Raw genomic sequence first — 18,478 nt, 5'->3', positions numbered from 1 at the left:
TTGTATGACAACTGTCTTGAAATAGCAATGTCAAGTTCCAACAGTTAGGCTGGATTGAACCATTTTACTGTAAGTTTAACAAACGTCAAAAGTCTGTCAAACTCCATACAAAAACACCGGTAGTTACAGTTAAAATAAGGTGGCGCAAATCAGCCTTGCCGGCCAGCCGCCACCAACCGGCCATTGTGGAAATCATTGGGGGAGGCCTATGTTCAGCAGTGGACGTCTTATGGCTGAAATGATGATGATGATGAAATCAGCCTTAGTGTGCCGTATTGCAAACGTTTTGCTCAAAACATCTAATTTGAAATATCTCTTATTCCAATTCTGTTTTGTCATCAATACAGGGTGTTAGGTATATGGGTATATGAGCCGACACTAGCCCATGTTAACATGGTCATATAAATGGTATGGTGAAGTCAGAAAATGGATATCTTTATTTTAATTATTTTAATTTTCATACAAATCGGATTTTATAAAATGTATTTTGTGTGAAAATTAAAAAAAAATAAAATGACAATATCAAATTTCTGACTTCACCATACCATTTATATGCCCATGTTAACCTGGGCTAGTATCGGCTCATATACCCATTTACCTAACACCCTGTATAAATAAGAAGTTCATACCTTTCTCAATCCCGTAGAAGGCGTCGTTCTCAGCAGAGTCGTCTTCCTCTGGCAAGTGCATATACGAGCTCGGGTCGAGGTTGAGGTACTTGAGCTCAGTCGTCAACGCTCGGGTGCCTCCGTGGGTTCGCTCCATGTACGCCCGGCAGTTTTCTATGAGGGCCTCCCTGGAAACGAGAGAATAGACAAAACTTAACATAATTGCCCATCAAATAACTCATAACGTAGGCAATGTAGGCATGAGCGTACGGTGTGACAAGAAAAGGCAGCTGCCATGGAAGTTCACTAAAAAGTGAGAGTTGCTCCCCTCCTACCGTTTCAGGCAAGAATCCCTACCCCCTTCTTGACCAGAATGCCCCATCCATGACCTGAAATCCGCCCCTTCCGGACCAAAATGAAAATACCCACTTCCAGGCCTGAATACCGTCGGTTTGTCGGCCGTTTGGTGTAGTGGTTCGAAACGGACTACTATTCCGGAGGTAGCGGGTTCGATTCCCGCACAGTACAAAAAATTGTGTGCATGAACATATTTGTTTGTATTGGACTGGGTGTTTTCTATGTATAATAAGTATGTATTTACAAAAAAAAAAGTATTTAAGTATGTTTATATCCGTTGTCTAGTACCCATAGTACAAGTTTTGCTTAGTTTGGGACTAGAAGCGCAGTGTAAAATGTCCAAGGATATTTATTTATTTATTTATTTATTATACACATTCCTCCTCTCCCTCCCGACCAAAATGCCTCCCTCCAGCTTAACCCTAAAGTCGGATACCCCTATACCCGTAACTACAAGTTTCTTTGTAGAACACCTGTTTTAATTTGACAAAACTTGCTCAAGTTTAGCCACATAAAGCAAATCTATATCTGGGTTTTCATATCGATTTATCTTTTCACATCGATATCACATCTTGATAGCATTGGACCTTACCTACCGAGGTGTTCACGGAAACCTGGAAACATATTTCTTATACATTAATTAATGCATCTCAAAATTATTGTAGTTAATATGTACCTACTAAAGTCTGTTCGCCGAGAGTTGATAAAAAAAATTAAATATCAGAGGTTCTAAACTCATTATAAATTGCGGCCCGCTAATTATTTTTGTCGATATAACGAAAAAGTTGGTACATTATCATTATTATCTCTTTTAAATTTACGGGAATTATTCTGGTTAGGGCATACGTGGGGATACGGATCAAACACGTGGCGTCCATGTGTTGGATAAAAAGTATTTAATTATTATCAAGTGGCTTATAATGTATCCCAATGTTGGGCAAAGCCCTACCCACTGTCGTACAATTCATTTCGGTCTTATCCCAACTAATATTATAAATGCGAAAGTAACTCTGTCTGTCTGTCTGTCTGTCTGTCGTCTGTTACGCTTTCCCGCTTAAACCTCGCAACCGATTTTGATGAAATTTGGCATAGAGATAGTTTGAGTCCCGGGAAAGAACATAGGATAGTTTTTATCCCGGTTTTTGAAACAGGGACGCGCGCGATAAAGTTTTTCTGTGACAGACAAAATTCCACGCGGGCGAAGCCGCGGGCGGAAAGCTAGTGTAAAATAAATCTATTCCGTTTCACACATTGCGGCCCGCCGGCCGAGGCGCTTGACGACAACTGCGTGGCTCGTACCATGGTACTCAGTGGGCGTTGTGACAAACGACTCCCGCCATACAGAATGCGATAATTAAGCGACAGTCGCTATTGCAAGACATTTCATAATATTTATTAACTCTCGGCGAACAGACTTTATATTACTTAATTTCCAAGTTATCATGTAATAAAAAAAAATAAGCAAACTTTTAAGTTAAAGAGACATAGTTCAAAGTTTTCAAGGCTATAAACACATGAAAATAACATGAAATTACTACAAAACCCCACCTGTCCATATCCCACGAAAGCGTCTTCACTCTAGGCCCGGACAGCAGCACGGCCAGGTCCTGGCAGAGCTCCGGACTGAGCCCTAGGGCTTCGCCCTCCGTTAGTATGGCCGTGGACAGCACGTTGCCTTGGTGCTGCGTGTGCTTGATGTTGAGCGTCTCGGACGTTTTGACTAGGTTGGACTGAGTCCGGCTGTCGGTGGCCCAACTGCCGAATTCGGATGTGGTTTCCTCTTTCACGTCTTGCTCCTGAAGTTATAAAAATGATAATTTAATAATGGTGCGATCAATTATGTGTTATAGAATAACTACATACTACTATTAACTACAGGGTATGTAAGCTAGCAGCGTAAAGAAATGAAGAAGTCGGTGTCGAAATCCATTTTTCAAACCATTTGACGCAACGCGCGTTCGGCTCCAAAACTAACTGCATGCGAACGGCGGTGGACAGTATGCGGTGACACTACACAACTGTAACCGACCGCGCGAAGTTGAAGGCACTACTGCAACAGTTGATATTGACTTCACTCGTCTGCAGCCGACCGCGTGCAGTTGATAACATGACTGCACAAAGTCGAACGTACTACTGCATGCAGTTAAATATATCGACCGCGCGCGGTAGCTGCGATGCAGTCCGTGTGATGTCAGACTAACGCGACACCGTCACTGCCAAATCAGCGCGCGCAATGATTGACGTCACGAGACACCAGCACCGCAGGATGAGCGCGTACGTGGATGGTCTACCGCGGTGAAGCTATCTGTCTGCGCTCGGGACGTGACGTCGCTGTGGTCACACAGGGGCGCTTATGACGTCACCCAGGGGCGTTTATGACGTCATCCAGGGGCGTTTATGACGTCACTCAGGGGAGCTTATGTAAATATCTTTCGACAAAAAATCAAAAAAAATCAATCAAAAATCTAAAATATTTATTCAGTTTAGACCACAAGTGGCACTTATGAACGTCAATAGAAAATAATAAAAAAAGAAAAGGTAGCCCTTATGGGGCACTTTACATGTCTCCTTATCTTTTGGGCCCTACCAGCGCTTCGAGACAAACATATGGCAAGTGCTGAGAAGAAACGGCGGAACAAACTCAGTCACCACTTATTGCCAGGAATTATCTAACGGTAAGAATAGTCAAATTTAAGTACATCAAATATGTGCAGACTGAACTGACCACACATCCTTGTCATCAATGTGGGAGTGTGAAACGGAACGCAAGGGAGTGAGTGAGACGGAGTGAATGAGTGAGGAAGTNAAGTTCAATTTATTGACAACAACGCGATAACTACGGCGAGTCTTATTGATACGGGCAGCGAGGTGAATCTCATGACGGAAGACGTGTACAAAACTATCGGCTCCCCAAAATACGACGACGGAAGATGTTTGACGTTGAGTGGACTCGGACAGACCGAAGTTGTCCCGTTGGAAAAAGATGATCAAGTTGTAGTACACGACATAGACGACTCTAGACACATGACTGAAATTGAGAAAATATTAGAAGACTGCAAGCCTACAGATGAAATAAAGAAAAGTAACGACTGTCAGATTGAACACCGACCTGTATCACGTATGAAACAAGCCAACGTCCTAAGCTGTTTAGTACTTACCGAGACGACTGCACGACTGAAGAAAGCACAAGATGAAGACGAACATATTCAGATACTGAAAGAATCCTACCAGAATGACATGTTGTACCAAGAAAGAGATGAAGATGAATTATTATTTGTAGTACCGGAGAAGACGCAGAACGAAATTATAAGAGATAATCACGAGGGAGGGAAAGAAGGACTGTTTAACCGGATTAATAAAGGAGATGATGAACTTGTTAAGATGCTAGAAGAGGAAAACGTAGAAAGAATGAACGAGACAAGACCAGAGTTAAGAGAAAAGGCAAGAGAATGTGTGGAGACAATTCAAGATGGAAGTGTTAGAGTTTATAACAAGAAAAGAAAGAAAGCTAGAACATACGAGAAAGATGATTATAAGAATTGTATTAAACAAGATTAGTTATAAGACGCTTTAATGTAAAGTTTTGAAATGAAACAGTCCGAGGGCGGACTGTACGCAGGATGGCCGAGTGTGGGAGTGTGAAACGGAACGCAAGGGAGTGAGTGAGACGGAGTGAATGAGTGAGGAAGTAAGAACGAGGGGATTTAAACAGAAGACGATTAGTATTAAGACGGTTCTAAGACGTTCCTATTTTTTGTGGTTTATCCTGGATTAAATACAAATACAGCTGAAGAAATACAACCTGGGTTTCAATTCCTACATCAATATAGTCTCGAACCTTGTAGTACCCTTTGGACATAAGGGTATTTTTTATATGTATCTTAAATTTGTTTATTGGCAATTCGACAAGGTTGTGTGTATTTTGTTAAATATGGTAATACATTTCCCCAATAAATGTCTTTCGACAATTTCACACAGCGCTATCTAGCCCCAAAGTAAGCAATTAATATGCTTGTGTTATGGGTGCTAGTTTAACGGATATACTACATATATACTTTTTAAATACATACATATTATACATAGTAACACCCAGACCCGTCACAGAAATTAAAATTCATCATTTCATTTTCTGCCCGGCCGGGAATCGAACCCGGGACCTCTCGGCATAGTAGTCAGTTTTAGAACCACTACACCAAACGGCCGACAAATTATGTCGTCACTCACCGCGTGCAGTCGGGGCAGCGCCGGCGCCTGTTGTATGAGCGCATACATAGCAGGCGCGGGATGCACGCTGAAAGCTGTCAACGCGCACTCGCAGCGAAGACGCGAGCTGTCAGCCAGGAGCGACCCCAGCTGAGTGAACCACGTCGCCAACATCTGTTCTTGGAGACGCGCTTCGGCTTGCTGAAACAGAAACACACATAACAGGATTCTATAAAAAATAAACATGAATGCAAGATTTACAGGGCACCGTAAGGCCAAAAAACACTGGCACAGTAAGGCCAAGCACAACTACTAAAAGAAGTTGAATGCTGTGACGACACATTTAATTTTTTTTAATACCTACCTCTCTCTGTAAAAGACAATGCCGGAAATTGGCGTCTTTTTTTTTTCGCGCGGCCATCGACCAAACTTTGTTTTTTGATTACAAAATAGTGTAATAAACCAAACTTACTATGACATGTATACCTCTAAACTCAGTCTGAACTGAGTTACGAGCATTAGAAGTTTGATGATTTTCATACTAGATTTGCTTTTTGCGCGCAAAGTTTTGTAAGAAATTGCAACAAAATAGTGAGATTGTATGTGTAAACAAACAATATCATCCATTAAAGGCTCCAGACATCAATATGGAGCAGAATCAGCGCAATAAAAAATAGCGCAATATTTTGTTGCAATTTCTTACAAAACTTGCGCACAAAAAGCAAATATAGTATGAAAATCATCAAACTTCTAATGCTCGTAACTCAGTTCAGACTGAGTTTAGAGGTATACATGCCATAGTAAGTTTGGTTAATTATACTATTTTGTAATCAAAAAACAAAGTTTGGTCGATGGCCGCGCGAAAAAAAAAAGACGCCACTTTCCATACAAAATCTGGCATTGCCATTTGAAACGACTTCTGACAAGTTGGACACCAATAGTCAAAGCCGAATAAATGAAACCAAAATCTTGAAATACATATTAAATCAATGAGGGTTTTCGCGAAAGAAAGATCCGCTAGATGGCGGGACGTGGATGTGGGGTCAGACTGCTGCGTGATTGGTGGATTTTGACATATCTGACAATGTCATGTCAAAAATAACCAATCATGCAGCATTTGGACCTCGCGTCTACGTATTGCCATCTGGCGGATTTTTCATTCGCGAAAACCCGCATTCTAGTGAAACATAAAATGAGCACAAAACAGGGACAATTAAATACTGGAGGTGATTAAAAGTATTATATTACCTTTTCCTTATTTAACTTGAGCCTCTCCAGTTCATTCATGCCGGCTGTTATGGCACGCACGTACAGTTCACACACAAAAGGTTTCATGTCCGATGGGCACTGGAATAAAATACTTTTGTTAGGTTTCGTTCTTTCTTACATATTGAGTTCATTAATTAAAGTGGAGGTAGGCCACGGGAAACACACGTGCTCAAGATATCAAACTATTATGTTTGCAAATCGAACCTATTCCAAGCACGATATAGATAGCGACGAGCACGTACAGTCACCTATGCGCTAGCATTTGACGGTACGTGTTCGTTGCAATGCGCCAGCGCATCAGAGACGGTATGTATTCGTTGCAAATTCACCCCTACTCGAAATACATAAGATCTAGGGATCTTACCTGAGCCTACGTAGCTGCATAAGATGCTGGCTGCGGCTACGCAGGCAGCCAGCGTGTGCAAATGCCGCGTAGTAGCGGCGGTCGCGAGGCGCGGGAGACAGCTGTCATTACAAACTCAGCCCTATTCCAGCTACATAAGACTAAATATCTGCGCCCGGATGGCACGGCGGCGGCTGTCAGTGCAATCTCGCCCTTATTCCAGCTACACAAGGTACCTGCGCCAGTGTAGACACTGCAAGGGTAAGTGCGAGACGCGTCAGGTGATACAAGTTTACTGCAAACTCGCCATTACTGCGCCGGGGCGCGGTGTTGCAATCTCATCCTTACTTCCAGCCACATAAGAACTTTACCTGCGCTTGCGTCGCCTAGTCGCGAGGCGCGCGGCGGGCAGCTGTACAGCTACAAAAGGATCACACTTGCGCCCGAGTGGCGCGGTGGGCGTGGCTACCGCTGTCATTGCAAACCCGACCCTATTCTAGCTACATAAGGTCCTTACCTGTGCCTGCGTAGCCGCAGCCAGCGTATGTAAGTGCCGCGCAGCGGCGGCAGATGCGAGACTCGGTGCGGGCAGCTTTTGCAAACTCGCTCCTATTCCGGCTACACAACGCTCAGTACTAACGCCTGCGTGGCGCGGAAGGTCATTATCGTTGCAAACCCGACCCTATTCTAGCTGTATAAGGTCCTTACCTGTGCCTGTGTCGCCGCAGCCAGCGTATGCAAGTGCCTCGCAGTGGCAGCGGGGGCTGCTAACGCGGCGGCGGCGGGCGCGAGGCGCGCGGCGGGCAGCAGGCGCGCCAGCGAGCGCGCGCAGCAGTACAGCGCCGTGCGAGCTGTGTTGCTGCACACGACACTAAAGCCTGGTCCGTGAGCACGTAGAATTTTGTCCAATGACCCCAAGCTACCCATCCTTATCGCTCGCGCGTAATTATATTGCTGCCGCGACTGTGCGACGCGCGCCCGCAGTGAGTGTGCGAGCGCAAGTAAGCAAGTGGAGCGGTGGGCGTGGCGGCGGCTGTCATTGCAATTTCGCTCTTACTCCCACTACATAAGATGCTGGCTGCGGCTACGCAGGCAGCCAGCGTATGCAAGTGCCGCGTAGTAGTGGCGGGCACGAGACGCGGGAGACAGCTGTCATTACAAACTCGGCCCTATTCCGGCTACATAAGGTTGAATACCTGCGCCCGAGTGGCGCGGTGGGCGTTTCGGCGGCTGTCAATGCAATCTCGCCCTTACTCCAGCTACACAAGGTACCTGCGCCTGCGTCGCCGCAGCCAGCGTATGTAAGTGCCGCGCAGCGGCGGCGAGACTCGGTGTGGGCAGCTGTCATTGCAAACTCGCTCCTATTCCGGCTGCATAAGGCTAAGTATCTGCGTCTGAGTCGCCCACAGCTGTCATTGCAAACTCGCCCTTAATGCGACTATACTAGGGTCCCTACCTGCGCCTGCGTAGCGGCAGCGGGCGCGGCGAGCGCGGCGGCCGCGGGAGCGAGGCGCGCGGCGCGCATACATTGCAATCTAACCTTTATTACAGCTACAAAAGGATCATACTTGCGCCCGAGTAGCGCGGTGGGCGTGGCTACCGCTGTCATTGCAAACCCGATCCTATTCTAGCTACATAAGGTCCTTACCTGCGCCTGCGTGGCCGCAGCCAGCGTGTGCAGATGCCTCGCAGTGGCAGCGGGCGCTGCTAAGGCGGCGGCGGCGGGCGCGAGGCGCGCGGCGGGCAGCAGGCGCGCCAGCGAGCGCGCGCAGCAGTACAGCGCCGTGCGAGCTGTGTTGCTGCACACTGGTACTACCATGCAACGCGCTATCACCACCTGGTGAGAATATTTTGAGTTACGAAAGTACTTCTGATTCATTTCTTTGCATGTTCAATGACAGTTTCAACTTTCACTTAGGACAAAGGCCCATAACAGACGGTGAAACGCAACTGCAACGAAACTGCAACTTTGTGATGATTCTGATGAATGAAACTGAAAGTTTCAAACTGGTCGCGTCATGTGTGGTCTCTCAACGGACGCTATGGCAGAAACTTAGATGCAACTCAAAAGTAACTAGCAGTTGCGTTTCACCGTCTGTTCTGGGCCAAACCCAACCAGTGAAAGTCAAGATCGCCAATGCGATCAAGCTGTAGGTCCTAGCTACAGGAGTTGTAGCGGAGTGAACTAGAGATGGGAATAGTCTTGAATATACTGAGTTAGGGTATATTCACGAACCTACACCACATCGCAGCGACAAAAGGTGGTACCGACTGAAAAAGTTGCTGAGGCTTGGTGCAGTTTTATAGTGGTAAAAAACCACCAAATTGTCGACGTGCTTTCGTTGGTGTCATTGTTTGAGGCTAGTGTTTGTAGTCAAATTAGTTCCAACATTCGTTGAGGAAACACCACTTGATTAAACTAACTCATAGAATTCAAAGAGAAATCGTTGTTGTTGCTATCCCTGGATTTTTATTAAAAATTCAAAAAACAGATTCAAAGATAATCCTGTTGGAAAGAGGTTGAACTATCATACCACTAGACTACAAAAACAACAGGTGCTAACAGTTTGAAAGACTTCTTACCTGAGAAATCAGTGTGGCGACTTCTTTGGCATTCTTCCACAGCTTCTTCTCGCGGGGCGAAGTCTCCAGGCGGCCTTGCAGCCTCTCCACCAGCTGATAGCCGTTGCGGAGAGGAGTCTGCTTGGCCTGGTGAAGAAACAGCTTTCGTTATAAAGGCTCCTTTTTCTGCAGTAGTTTCTTTAGGTCTCATACCGAAATTAATCGCAATTCTTTGTAAACGATCTTTAAATGACTTTGTATTTTATGCTGCATATCGTCGCCTTAGAGAAAACGTCAAGAATGCTTTTTTCTCATATTTATGCATTTCGGTCAATTTTAGTAAGTCGTCTTTGCTTACAGGGCCATACACGGAAAATCGTTTGACTAGGCGTTGGGAGTAAAAATGACAACTACCAACATTCAGTATGCGGTCTTGTAGAGGCAAGATTTAAGTCTAACAAACGCAAACAACGAATTTTTAATTTATTAACAACGTTTAATATTCAATTTTGTAGCTGTTTATTATGATGTTAGCACTTACCAAGTCTATACATTTGGAGCGTTTGTCGCCCTTGTGTAGAAGCACAAACTCAATGTCGGTAAGTAGCTCCCAAACGTCAACCGTAAAACCGGCGTCTGACGTCAGGATGTCGGCAAACGTCGGCTTCTCATTCGGCGGCTTGGGTTTGTCTGTCGGACAAAATTGAGCGTTAGAAAAACGTCATATGCCCTTATGACAACAAAATTCCTGTTATTTGTTACCATATGGGTACTTAAAAATTAGGGATTGATAGTGAAATTGGGCAATAGTTTTATATTCAGTACTTAGGCCCTTTCCAGCCGCGATAGGATGCGCGCCGTGAAATACTTTATCGACGTCAAAATGTATGAGCAAAATCGATAAAATGACGTGATAATCGCTTATCGCGGAGTGGAGTATCCTAGGCCTACAGGGCACTAATACACGTCCCAAATAGCTTGCCCTACCACCAAAGATATATGAAGAAGGAATATCTGAAACTGGAATCTCCTTCTGAACATTCCTCTAAAAAACGGGCGATGAAGTCTCAGAGCGAATCTTTTTGGCTACCAGCTTGAGCTAGGTTCTGGAATTAACCACACAGGCCATCCCCGTCATAATGGCAATATTTTTGATAAACAGCAAGCAAAAGGAGAAGTGTCTGTAGAATGACTATAGAAATCCAATATAATAAGTGTCTTATTTGTCACATGAATAGTGTGTAAGTACCATCTCTTCAAGACAACATAAATGACAAAATTTTGATATGAAATCTTTCAAATATTCAGTCTGTTTACTAATAACTTTAGTGTCTAGTCTAGAGAAGCTAATAATACCGTTGATTAAGCATCATAAATAATTACATGTTGGGTTGCATCCAAAACATCAATATCAGTCCAAACGTACTAAAATAGCCAAGAAATAAAAAAGCAAGTATTTTTACAGTTTCTATATACTTCAGACCAAACTTTTAGAGCTGGATAGATTGGGCACTAGGCCAGGAGCCCGAGGACAAAACAAATAACCTACATTGTTTAGGGCTTTTTATGGTTATCGTTATTACATCGCGTATAAACTCTTTTGATATTCGTAAGAGTGTTTGTAACAGAGACACGTATTAGCCGTCAATCTGTTTTGTTACGTGTGTAAGCAATAGAAAGAAAGAAAATACATTTATTTGGCACACTAGAACAACAAATTACAGAAATTAATACGATAAAAAAATTAATTTAAAAATAATGCCAATATAGTGTGGTCCATTATGTGCCTAATCTCTCTTGCCTTTTCAGTTGACCTGACTGATGGCGGGACACAGTACAGCCTAGTGGAACGATTGCCATCTTCTTTGGCGTTCCTTGAAGGAGGGTACAAGACACACTTCAAGATTTAGATTATTAAAACATCTGGCAGAGATTGGCTCTCCTTACATCTGCAACTGGCGTATTATCTCTGGTATTTTCGCTCTGCTAGCTGTCAGGTAATGTAAATGACGGCAACGTCTGTTCACTTGGACTCTTTAGCCCGTCTTGGGAGAGGGTTACATCAATTAACGACCTGCATCAGGTTGTAACACATTACTTCTTGGCTCCTCGCACTTGTCACTATGAGGTGACCTTAATGACAGCGAAGTACTTGGACTGTTTAGAGTTCCTTGGGTGAGGGTTACATCGATCAATGACCTGCATCAGGCTGTAACACATACCTCTGGGCTCCTCGCTTTGCTCGCTGTCGGTCGCAAGCTCGACGCCGGCCCGCACGCGGTCCATGACGGCCGTGACGAGTATGACGGCCAAGTTGGCGCATTTTGACTGCTGTACCACCTGTAGAGACCTGAAACTGGCTGCGACATACCTCATCCTCGCTATCAGGTGACCTAGACGACGGGACTCCTTGGCGCTCCATAAGGGAGGGTTACATCCAGCAGAGCAATACAACTGACTGCAATATACTTCTGAGCTCCAGGTCAGATGACATAGATGACAGCAAGGTATTTGAAAGTTTTTGGCGCTGCACATACCTCTGGGCTCTTCGCTCCTCTGCTCGCTGTCATCTGCTGACTCGCTGTCAGGTGGCCTAGATGACCGCGAGGTACTTGGGACTCTTTGGCGCTCCATGAGGGAGGGTTTACATCTAGTAAAGCCCGGTCTGCGTAATTATATTGCTGTCGCGACTGTACGACGGGCGCCCGCAGTGAGTGTGCAAGCGCGACAGTAACATAATTACGCGCGAGCGATAAGGATGGGTATCTTGGGGTCATTGGACAAAATTCTACGTGCTCGCAGACCAGACTATAGTGCCACATACCTCTGGGCTCCTCGCTTTGCTCGCTGTCGGTGGCTAGCTCGACGCCGGCCCGCACGCGGTCCATGACGGCCGTGACGAGTATGACGGCCAAGTCGACGCATTTTGACTGCTGTACCACCTGTAGAGACCTGAAACTGGCTGCGACATACCTCATCCTCGCTATCAGGTGACCTAGACGACGGGACTCCTTGGCGCTCCATAAGGGAGGGTTACATCCAGCAGAGCAATACAACTGACTGAAATATAATTCTGAGCTCCAGGTCAGATGACATAGATGACAGCAAGGTATTTGAAAGTTTTTGGCGCTGCACATACCTCTGGGCTCTTCGCTCTGCTCGCTGTCATCTGCTGACTCGCTGTCAGGTGGCCTAGATGACCGCGAGGTACTTGGGACTCTTTGGCGCTCCATGAGGGCGGGTTTACATCTAGTAAAGCCCGGTCTGCGTAATTATATTGCTGTCGCGACTGTACGACGGGCGCCCGCAGTGAGTGTGCAAGCGCGACAGCAACATAATTACGCGCGAGCGATAAGGATAGGTATCTTGGGGTCATTGGACAAAATTCTACGTGCTCGCAGACCAGATTATAGTGCCACATACCTCTGGGCTCCTCGCTTTGCTCGCTGTCGGTGGCCAGCTCGACGCCGGCCCGAACGCGGTCCATGACGGCCGTGACGAGTATGACGGCCAAGTCGGCGCATTTTGACGTGGCGAGCTGACGCAGCCGCGTCACGAACATCACGCCGCGCTCCTCCTTCAGCCATTCTAGAACTGAGGATGAAATTGAGGATTAGAAAGAGAGGAATGGAAGTTTGTTTGTTATAGACGACATCGTTCATACCAAGTTGGAATCAGTTAAATGGCACACAAAATGTAGATCAAATCAAACAGGTATACAAAAGGAAAGAGTACTAAAAGGGTCCCGGACTCAGGATAAGTCGTGACTGTTAAAAAATGTCACGACTTATGTACCGACAACAAAATACTAATATTTTCATAGGCCTCCCCCAATGATTTCCAGATTGTCCAGTTTGAAGCATCCTGCATCCAGCGCCTTTACAACCTTTGAAAGGTCATCTATCCACCTTATATCCCACGCCGGTAAGTGACCTCCATTTCAAAATCTTGCTGCCCCATCGGCCGTCATTTTTGTTAGCTATATGCCCTGCCAATTACAACTTCAGCTCACGAATCCTGCTATCTTGTTCTAGCGATCTATCTTCAGCCTACCACCACCTGCCCATTGTCATTTCTGCTTGCTAATCCTGCTTTATTTCTGCCGCGATGCTAGAGTCCACCAGAAACTCACTGTCGTCATCCGTCGGCTGTGGAGCACAGGGTGCTCCCAAGGGGTAGGAAACATTCGCTAGAACCACTGCCCGCTGTAGCTGTCTCCACGATGCTAGTCTAACACCAGACACTCACTCTCGTCATCCGTCGGCTGCGTGGACTTCGGGTCCAACAGGATGCGTAGTACGGGGTGCCCCCAGGGGTTGGACAGCACCCGCTTGAACCACTGCCCCCTCTGCAGTAGCTGTGTCTCCCACGGCGGGCTGACGCCATCTTGAATACAATAAACACGAGTTAGAACATACAGAAATGTGGGCCAAATTATAAACCTGAACATACTTGAAGATATATTATTGTAACGCTGCTCTTAAAAGTCATTTCTGTATTATCAGATCATTCAGCAATTATATGCCTGTGAAGGTTTTAGGCACCAGTGTGAGTGAGGTGAAGCTAATTTTCATTATGGCAACCGAGTCGCTAATGGACTACGTCTCATCATGGCCACTTCTCATTTTAGCTACTTCTGATTAGGGCTACTTCTCACTGAACATGACATGATAGAAAACTTAAACTTGAGAGTTTTAAAATAAGATGCGGAATAATTATATCTTATCGAAGAATGTTACATGACAATCATATGCAGATACATCATGCAAGATACAATGAAAAGAGGAACTAAATACCTTTGCAGGCGCGCCCTGTCTTTGTCTCTTCGATGAACTCATTTATCGCCTCCTCGAGGCTGTCCTGTTGTTCTTTACTCCATTTTGTCTGTCAAAAGAATAATATTTATTAGAATGCAAGTTGTAGTAAATAGAAGTACCTAATTCATACAGCATTGTCAGTAAGGAAAGACAGATTACGTCGGCCATTGCGTAATTATTATACCTAGCGGAATAGAGCAACAAAGAACTGAGCGAAGCGTGATAAAGAGATGCGTGAAGCCATCGCCGTCACGTCAAACGGAACCGTTTTTTGCAGATTTTCAGATTTTACGCAAGTGTAAATATTGTTTCAGAAACGTGGTGACTCGTTCAGTAATTGATTTATTATACAAAGCAGTGAAATAATCCTGACACTGACACACAAATGATATCAAGTGTCATACAAAATCGGTTTCGTTTGACAGCTCGTGGTTGTTGTTGTAACTTTATGATCTCACAGGTGTGGAAAGCAAGAGAGCACGGATCGCCAACCCGCTGGATAGACGCCATCACAAAGACTACTGAGACCACCATGGTCCAGTGTACTCGCGACGCCTCGTAACCGTCAGAAATGAAAGCACATCGCCAGGAGAGCTACCCTCGGAGATGATATCACCCCACCGTGTACTTCGTCAGCGCAACCACGACCACTCTGACAAGAGTGCCCGACTAAGAAGATCTTACCTGCAGTAAAGTGCGGAGCAGAGGTGTCGTGACGTCACACACGCAAGCTGTGCACGCGGCGCCACGCCTCGCAGAGGAGTGACGTCAGCCGCGTGACGGGGTCTCACCTGCAGTACGGTGCGGGCAGTGTGTCGCTGCAGCCAGCTGAGCAGATGCGGCTGTGTGGCGGGCGCGGAATGCTGGCACAGGCTGTGCACGCGGCGCCACGCCTCGCTGCTGTCGTGACGTCAGCTGCGTGACGTCAGGGTCTCACCTGCAGTACGGTGCGGGCCGTGTGTCGCTGCAGCCAGCTGAGCAGGTGCGGGTGTGTGGCGGGCGCGGAGTGCTGGCACAAGCTGTGCACGCGGCGCCACGCCTCGCTGCTGTCGTGACGTCAGCCGCGTGACGTCAGGGTCTCACCTGCAGTACGGTGCGGGCCGTATGCCGCTGCAGCCAGCTGAGCAGGTGCGGGTGTGTGGCGGGCGCGGAGTGCTGGCACAAGCTGTGCACGCGGCGCCACGCCTCGCTGGTGTCGTGACGTCAGCTGCGTGACGTCAGGACCTCACCTGCAGTACAGTGCGGGCCGTATGCCGCTGCAGCCAGCTGAGCAGAGGTGTCGTGACGTCACACACACAAGCTGTGCACGCGGCACCACGCCTCGCTGGTGTCGTGACGTCAGCTGCGTGACGTCAGGGTCTCACCTGCAGTACGGTGCGGGCAGTGTGTCGCTGCAGGCAGCTGAGCAGAAGTGTCGTGACGTCACACACAAGCTGTGCACGCGGCGCCACGCCTCGCTGGTGTCGTGACGTCAGCTGCGTGACGTCAGGGTCTCACCTGCAGTACGGTGCGGGCAGTATGCCGCTGCAGCCAGCTGAGCAGGTGCGGGTGTGTGGCGGGCGCGGAGTGCTGGCACAGGCTGTGCACGCGGCGCCACGCCTCGCAGAGGTGTTGTGTGCGCTCGCCGAGCGAGCAGTCGCCGCTCAGCCGCGCATCGAGGGACTGCGGGCGAAAGAGACAGGTTTATTCGTCACACTATCTTATTAACTTCACTTTCAATGTTTTTTATGCATAACAGGGCAGGTATTTGACCACAATCGCACCTTTACGTTTTATACACAATGTTTTTAATTTCCAAATACCCATGTATGTTATTTATCATAACTAAACAACACAACAAATAATGATAAGTGGTGACAGAATAGTAAACTATTATTTATATGTTTGTTATGGTGAATCATTGGCTGTGACAAATTATAAGGAAAAACCTATCAAACAAATCTCAGAGAGCCTAATAATTTCGTTATTAATTATACCTCATCAAATAAATTACACATGTTAGAGATTTCATAATATTATTTTGAAAGTAAGATTTGTCACATAATAATATTATTATTATTTTTCAACTATAATTTATTATTATAATAGTACAAATGGTTCTCCTAGGTTCTACAAGCTGAAATATTGAAGTAAATTAAATTAAAAAATGATATGAAAGGTAAATAGGGAAAAAAGTGGAATATTACATATCTTCCAAATTGATCACACACTGTAGAAGTTGGAGGATTTACTAAACAAGACTGTATTGTGGAAACAGAAATGAAACGGCATAACATTGCCATGATTTACCTAGTTTTCATTAACATTAACAAAGGTCCTGACGACCTACCTCTACCTTCGCACTCACAGCTTTCTGCATAACCCAGGGGTCGACTGGCTGAGAATGCTTTAATAGCATTAAGTCCACCTTTTGTACTATTTTATTGTGCAATAAAGTTTTATAATTATAATTAGTTATAATGTGCACTTTAGTAAAAAGTATAGAAATTATGTACTGACTTGAATTAAATACAGAAAATGTTACAATGACAGTACTATAAAAATACAAGTTTATTAAAAAAAATACAAGTTGTAAACCCCAAAGTTGTTCTTCCAACAATAATAATTATTTATGAATAACCTTTTTTATACCTGTAAATCGATCATTTCAAGAAAATATAGATCAACGAACAATATTCTATACAGTGTGGCCGAAGTGAGAGTTGAATATTTCATAAAGTTATCAAATAAATTAACTTTTCACTGACAATAGGTACTTAATATGTTATAAATAGTGCTTCTTTATATGAATTTCAGAACCTACTATGATAAAAAGATTTCAATACATATTAAAGTGATGACCGAAAATTGTTCCCGGGTTCAAGTATAAGTCTTCCCGTCATGACCTAATTAAAGCTTGTAGATAAGAGTATTGTAAACAAAAAAATTGGATGTGCTTACGGAACATAATTATAAATTACCTTTATCTTTATACAAAATTACAAACGAAGTATGTAGCTACACAAAGTATTTGATAATTTAATTTTACAACTTAGAAATATTAGGTTACCTAACCTAATATAGGTATAGGATCACCATAATCATTTTGAGCTAGTGCATTGATTTTCAACAATGTTCATTCTATAAAATTCAATCACTGGACATTTTATTTTTTAGTAAGAAAATAGTGATTGGTTTGCTTAGCATAGTTTTATGTTTCTAGGATAGTATTTTTTTAATGGGACATACATTAATACTTCTAAGTGTAGGTAAATACGGCGAAGGTGTACGTGACTTTTGGATGTACTAAGTATGGCTGTCATACCAAGATCACACATGGTGACTTCAGTGAACACAAACCATACATACAGTAATATGTACAATTATCTCCAACATCCACGTAAAAACTCAGCGTTTCACATTTACCCTTTGAAATAGTCGTAAAACAAAAATATTTAGACTTACGAACATGAAAATAAAGGGAATTCCGATGGTCAAATTGTCGTAACATCGCACATATGTTACACTCCGTATCACTGGTAAAAGTCGAACAAGAGCCTAAATAATAATTCTAACCACGTAATTGCACCACATTTTGATGAATTAACAGAGAAATAAACTTAAATACATGAAAACAAGAGATGAAGAAGACAAATATGGCGGCCATAGTGAACATCTAGGAGTACAACGGCGTCTCATGTTATACGACGAATTTACGCGAAATAAAAAACAAACTCACCTTGTAAAGTTCAATATAATATGATTTGCCTTTTTGGCCACTCGTTTGATTACTTTTCACGTCTTTTCCATCATTCGTAGAAGTCATTTCTCAAGGAAATATCGCGGGGAGACATTTATGCGCTTGTGTTTTCGTAATGGTGCTGTCAAAATCTGTGTTGCAATATTAAAATATTATCTAAGTCACAGAACGCAACGATAACGTTAATTGCTAATAAAAAAAAATATTTGCAAAGATCTGCAAAAAAGAGTAAGCCTGTGGGTCTAGTTTCTTCTTCTTCTTCTTTTTTGTTCTTGGCAATGCTCGTCGAGGCCGATTTGATTTGTGCCATTTTCATGTGAGTATGGGACGAGTTATGAAGTGGGACTGCTGTGGGACCAAGTGGGATGGAATTGGGAACTAGTGATAAGTAGTATGCCGCTTACTTTTACACTACGCGGCAATTAGCCAAGTCAAGTCAATGTGATGTGAATGGGGATGAAATTCATCTCCACCCCACTGTTCGGTGTGTCAAAAGCAGCAGTAGCACTTTTTGATCGAATCAAAAATCTAATCCGTTTAAACTCAATACAAAAAAAAGGCATTTCGATCATGTTTTAAC

The 18,478-nt window shown here is 44.5% G+C and overlaps 1 protein-coding gene across 4 annotated transcripts in view; it reads right to left on the bottom strand.

Annotated features, from left to right (window-relative positions):
* LOC114363984 (uncharacterized) overlaps positions 1–18,014 on the bottom strand; it is a 42,544-nt gene extending 24,530 nt beyond the window's left edge. For 2 of the 4 annotated variants that reach the window (XM_028319955.1, XM_028319956.1), the window contains exons 1-8: positions 11,565–11,733; positions 9,884–10,032; positions 9,364–9,489; positions 8,429–8,617; positions 6,417–6,515; positions 5,190–5,369; positions 2,514–2,761; positions 630–796 (exon numbers count right to left, since the gene is read on the bottom strand). In XM_028319955.1, coding sequence (XP_028175756.1) covers positions 630–796; positions 2,514–2,761; positions 5,190–5,369; positions 6,417–6,515; positions 8,429–8,617; positions 9,364–9,489; positions 9,884–10,032; positions 11,565–11,718 — 1,312 coding nt within the window. In that variant the 5' untranslated portion in view covers positions 11,719–11,733. Of the gene's footprint in view, positions 1–629; positions 797–2,513; positions 2,762–5,189; positions 5,370–6,416; positions 6,516–7,151; positions 7,162–8,428; positions 8,618–9,363; positions 9,490–9,883; positions 10,033–11,564; positions 11,734–12,765; positions 12,937–13,590; positions 13,729–14,138; positions 14,227–15,656; positions 15,822–17,877 lie in introns of those variants that run through there. The other 2 variants (XM_028319958.1, XM_028319957.1) reach the window with 2 other exon arrangements.
* Positions 18,015–18,478: the final 464 nt, after the last annotated feature.

The sequence above is a fragment of the Ostrinia furnacalis genome, unplaced genomic scaffold (genome assembly GCF_004193835.3).
Source record: "Ostrinia furnacalis isolate ACB-3 unplaced genomic scaffold, ASM419383v2 OfSCF7340, whole genome shotgun sequence".
NCBI classification, from domain to species: domain Eukaryota; kingdom Metazoa; phylum Arthropoda; class Insecta; order Lepidoptera; family Crambidae; genus Ostrinia; species Ostrinia furnacalis.
The sequence above is the reverse complement of the archived record's forward strand: the minus strand, read 5'-3'. Positions and strand labels throughout refer to the sequence as shown.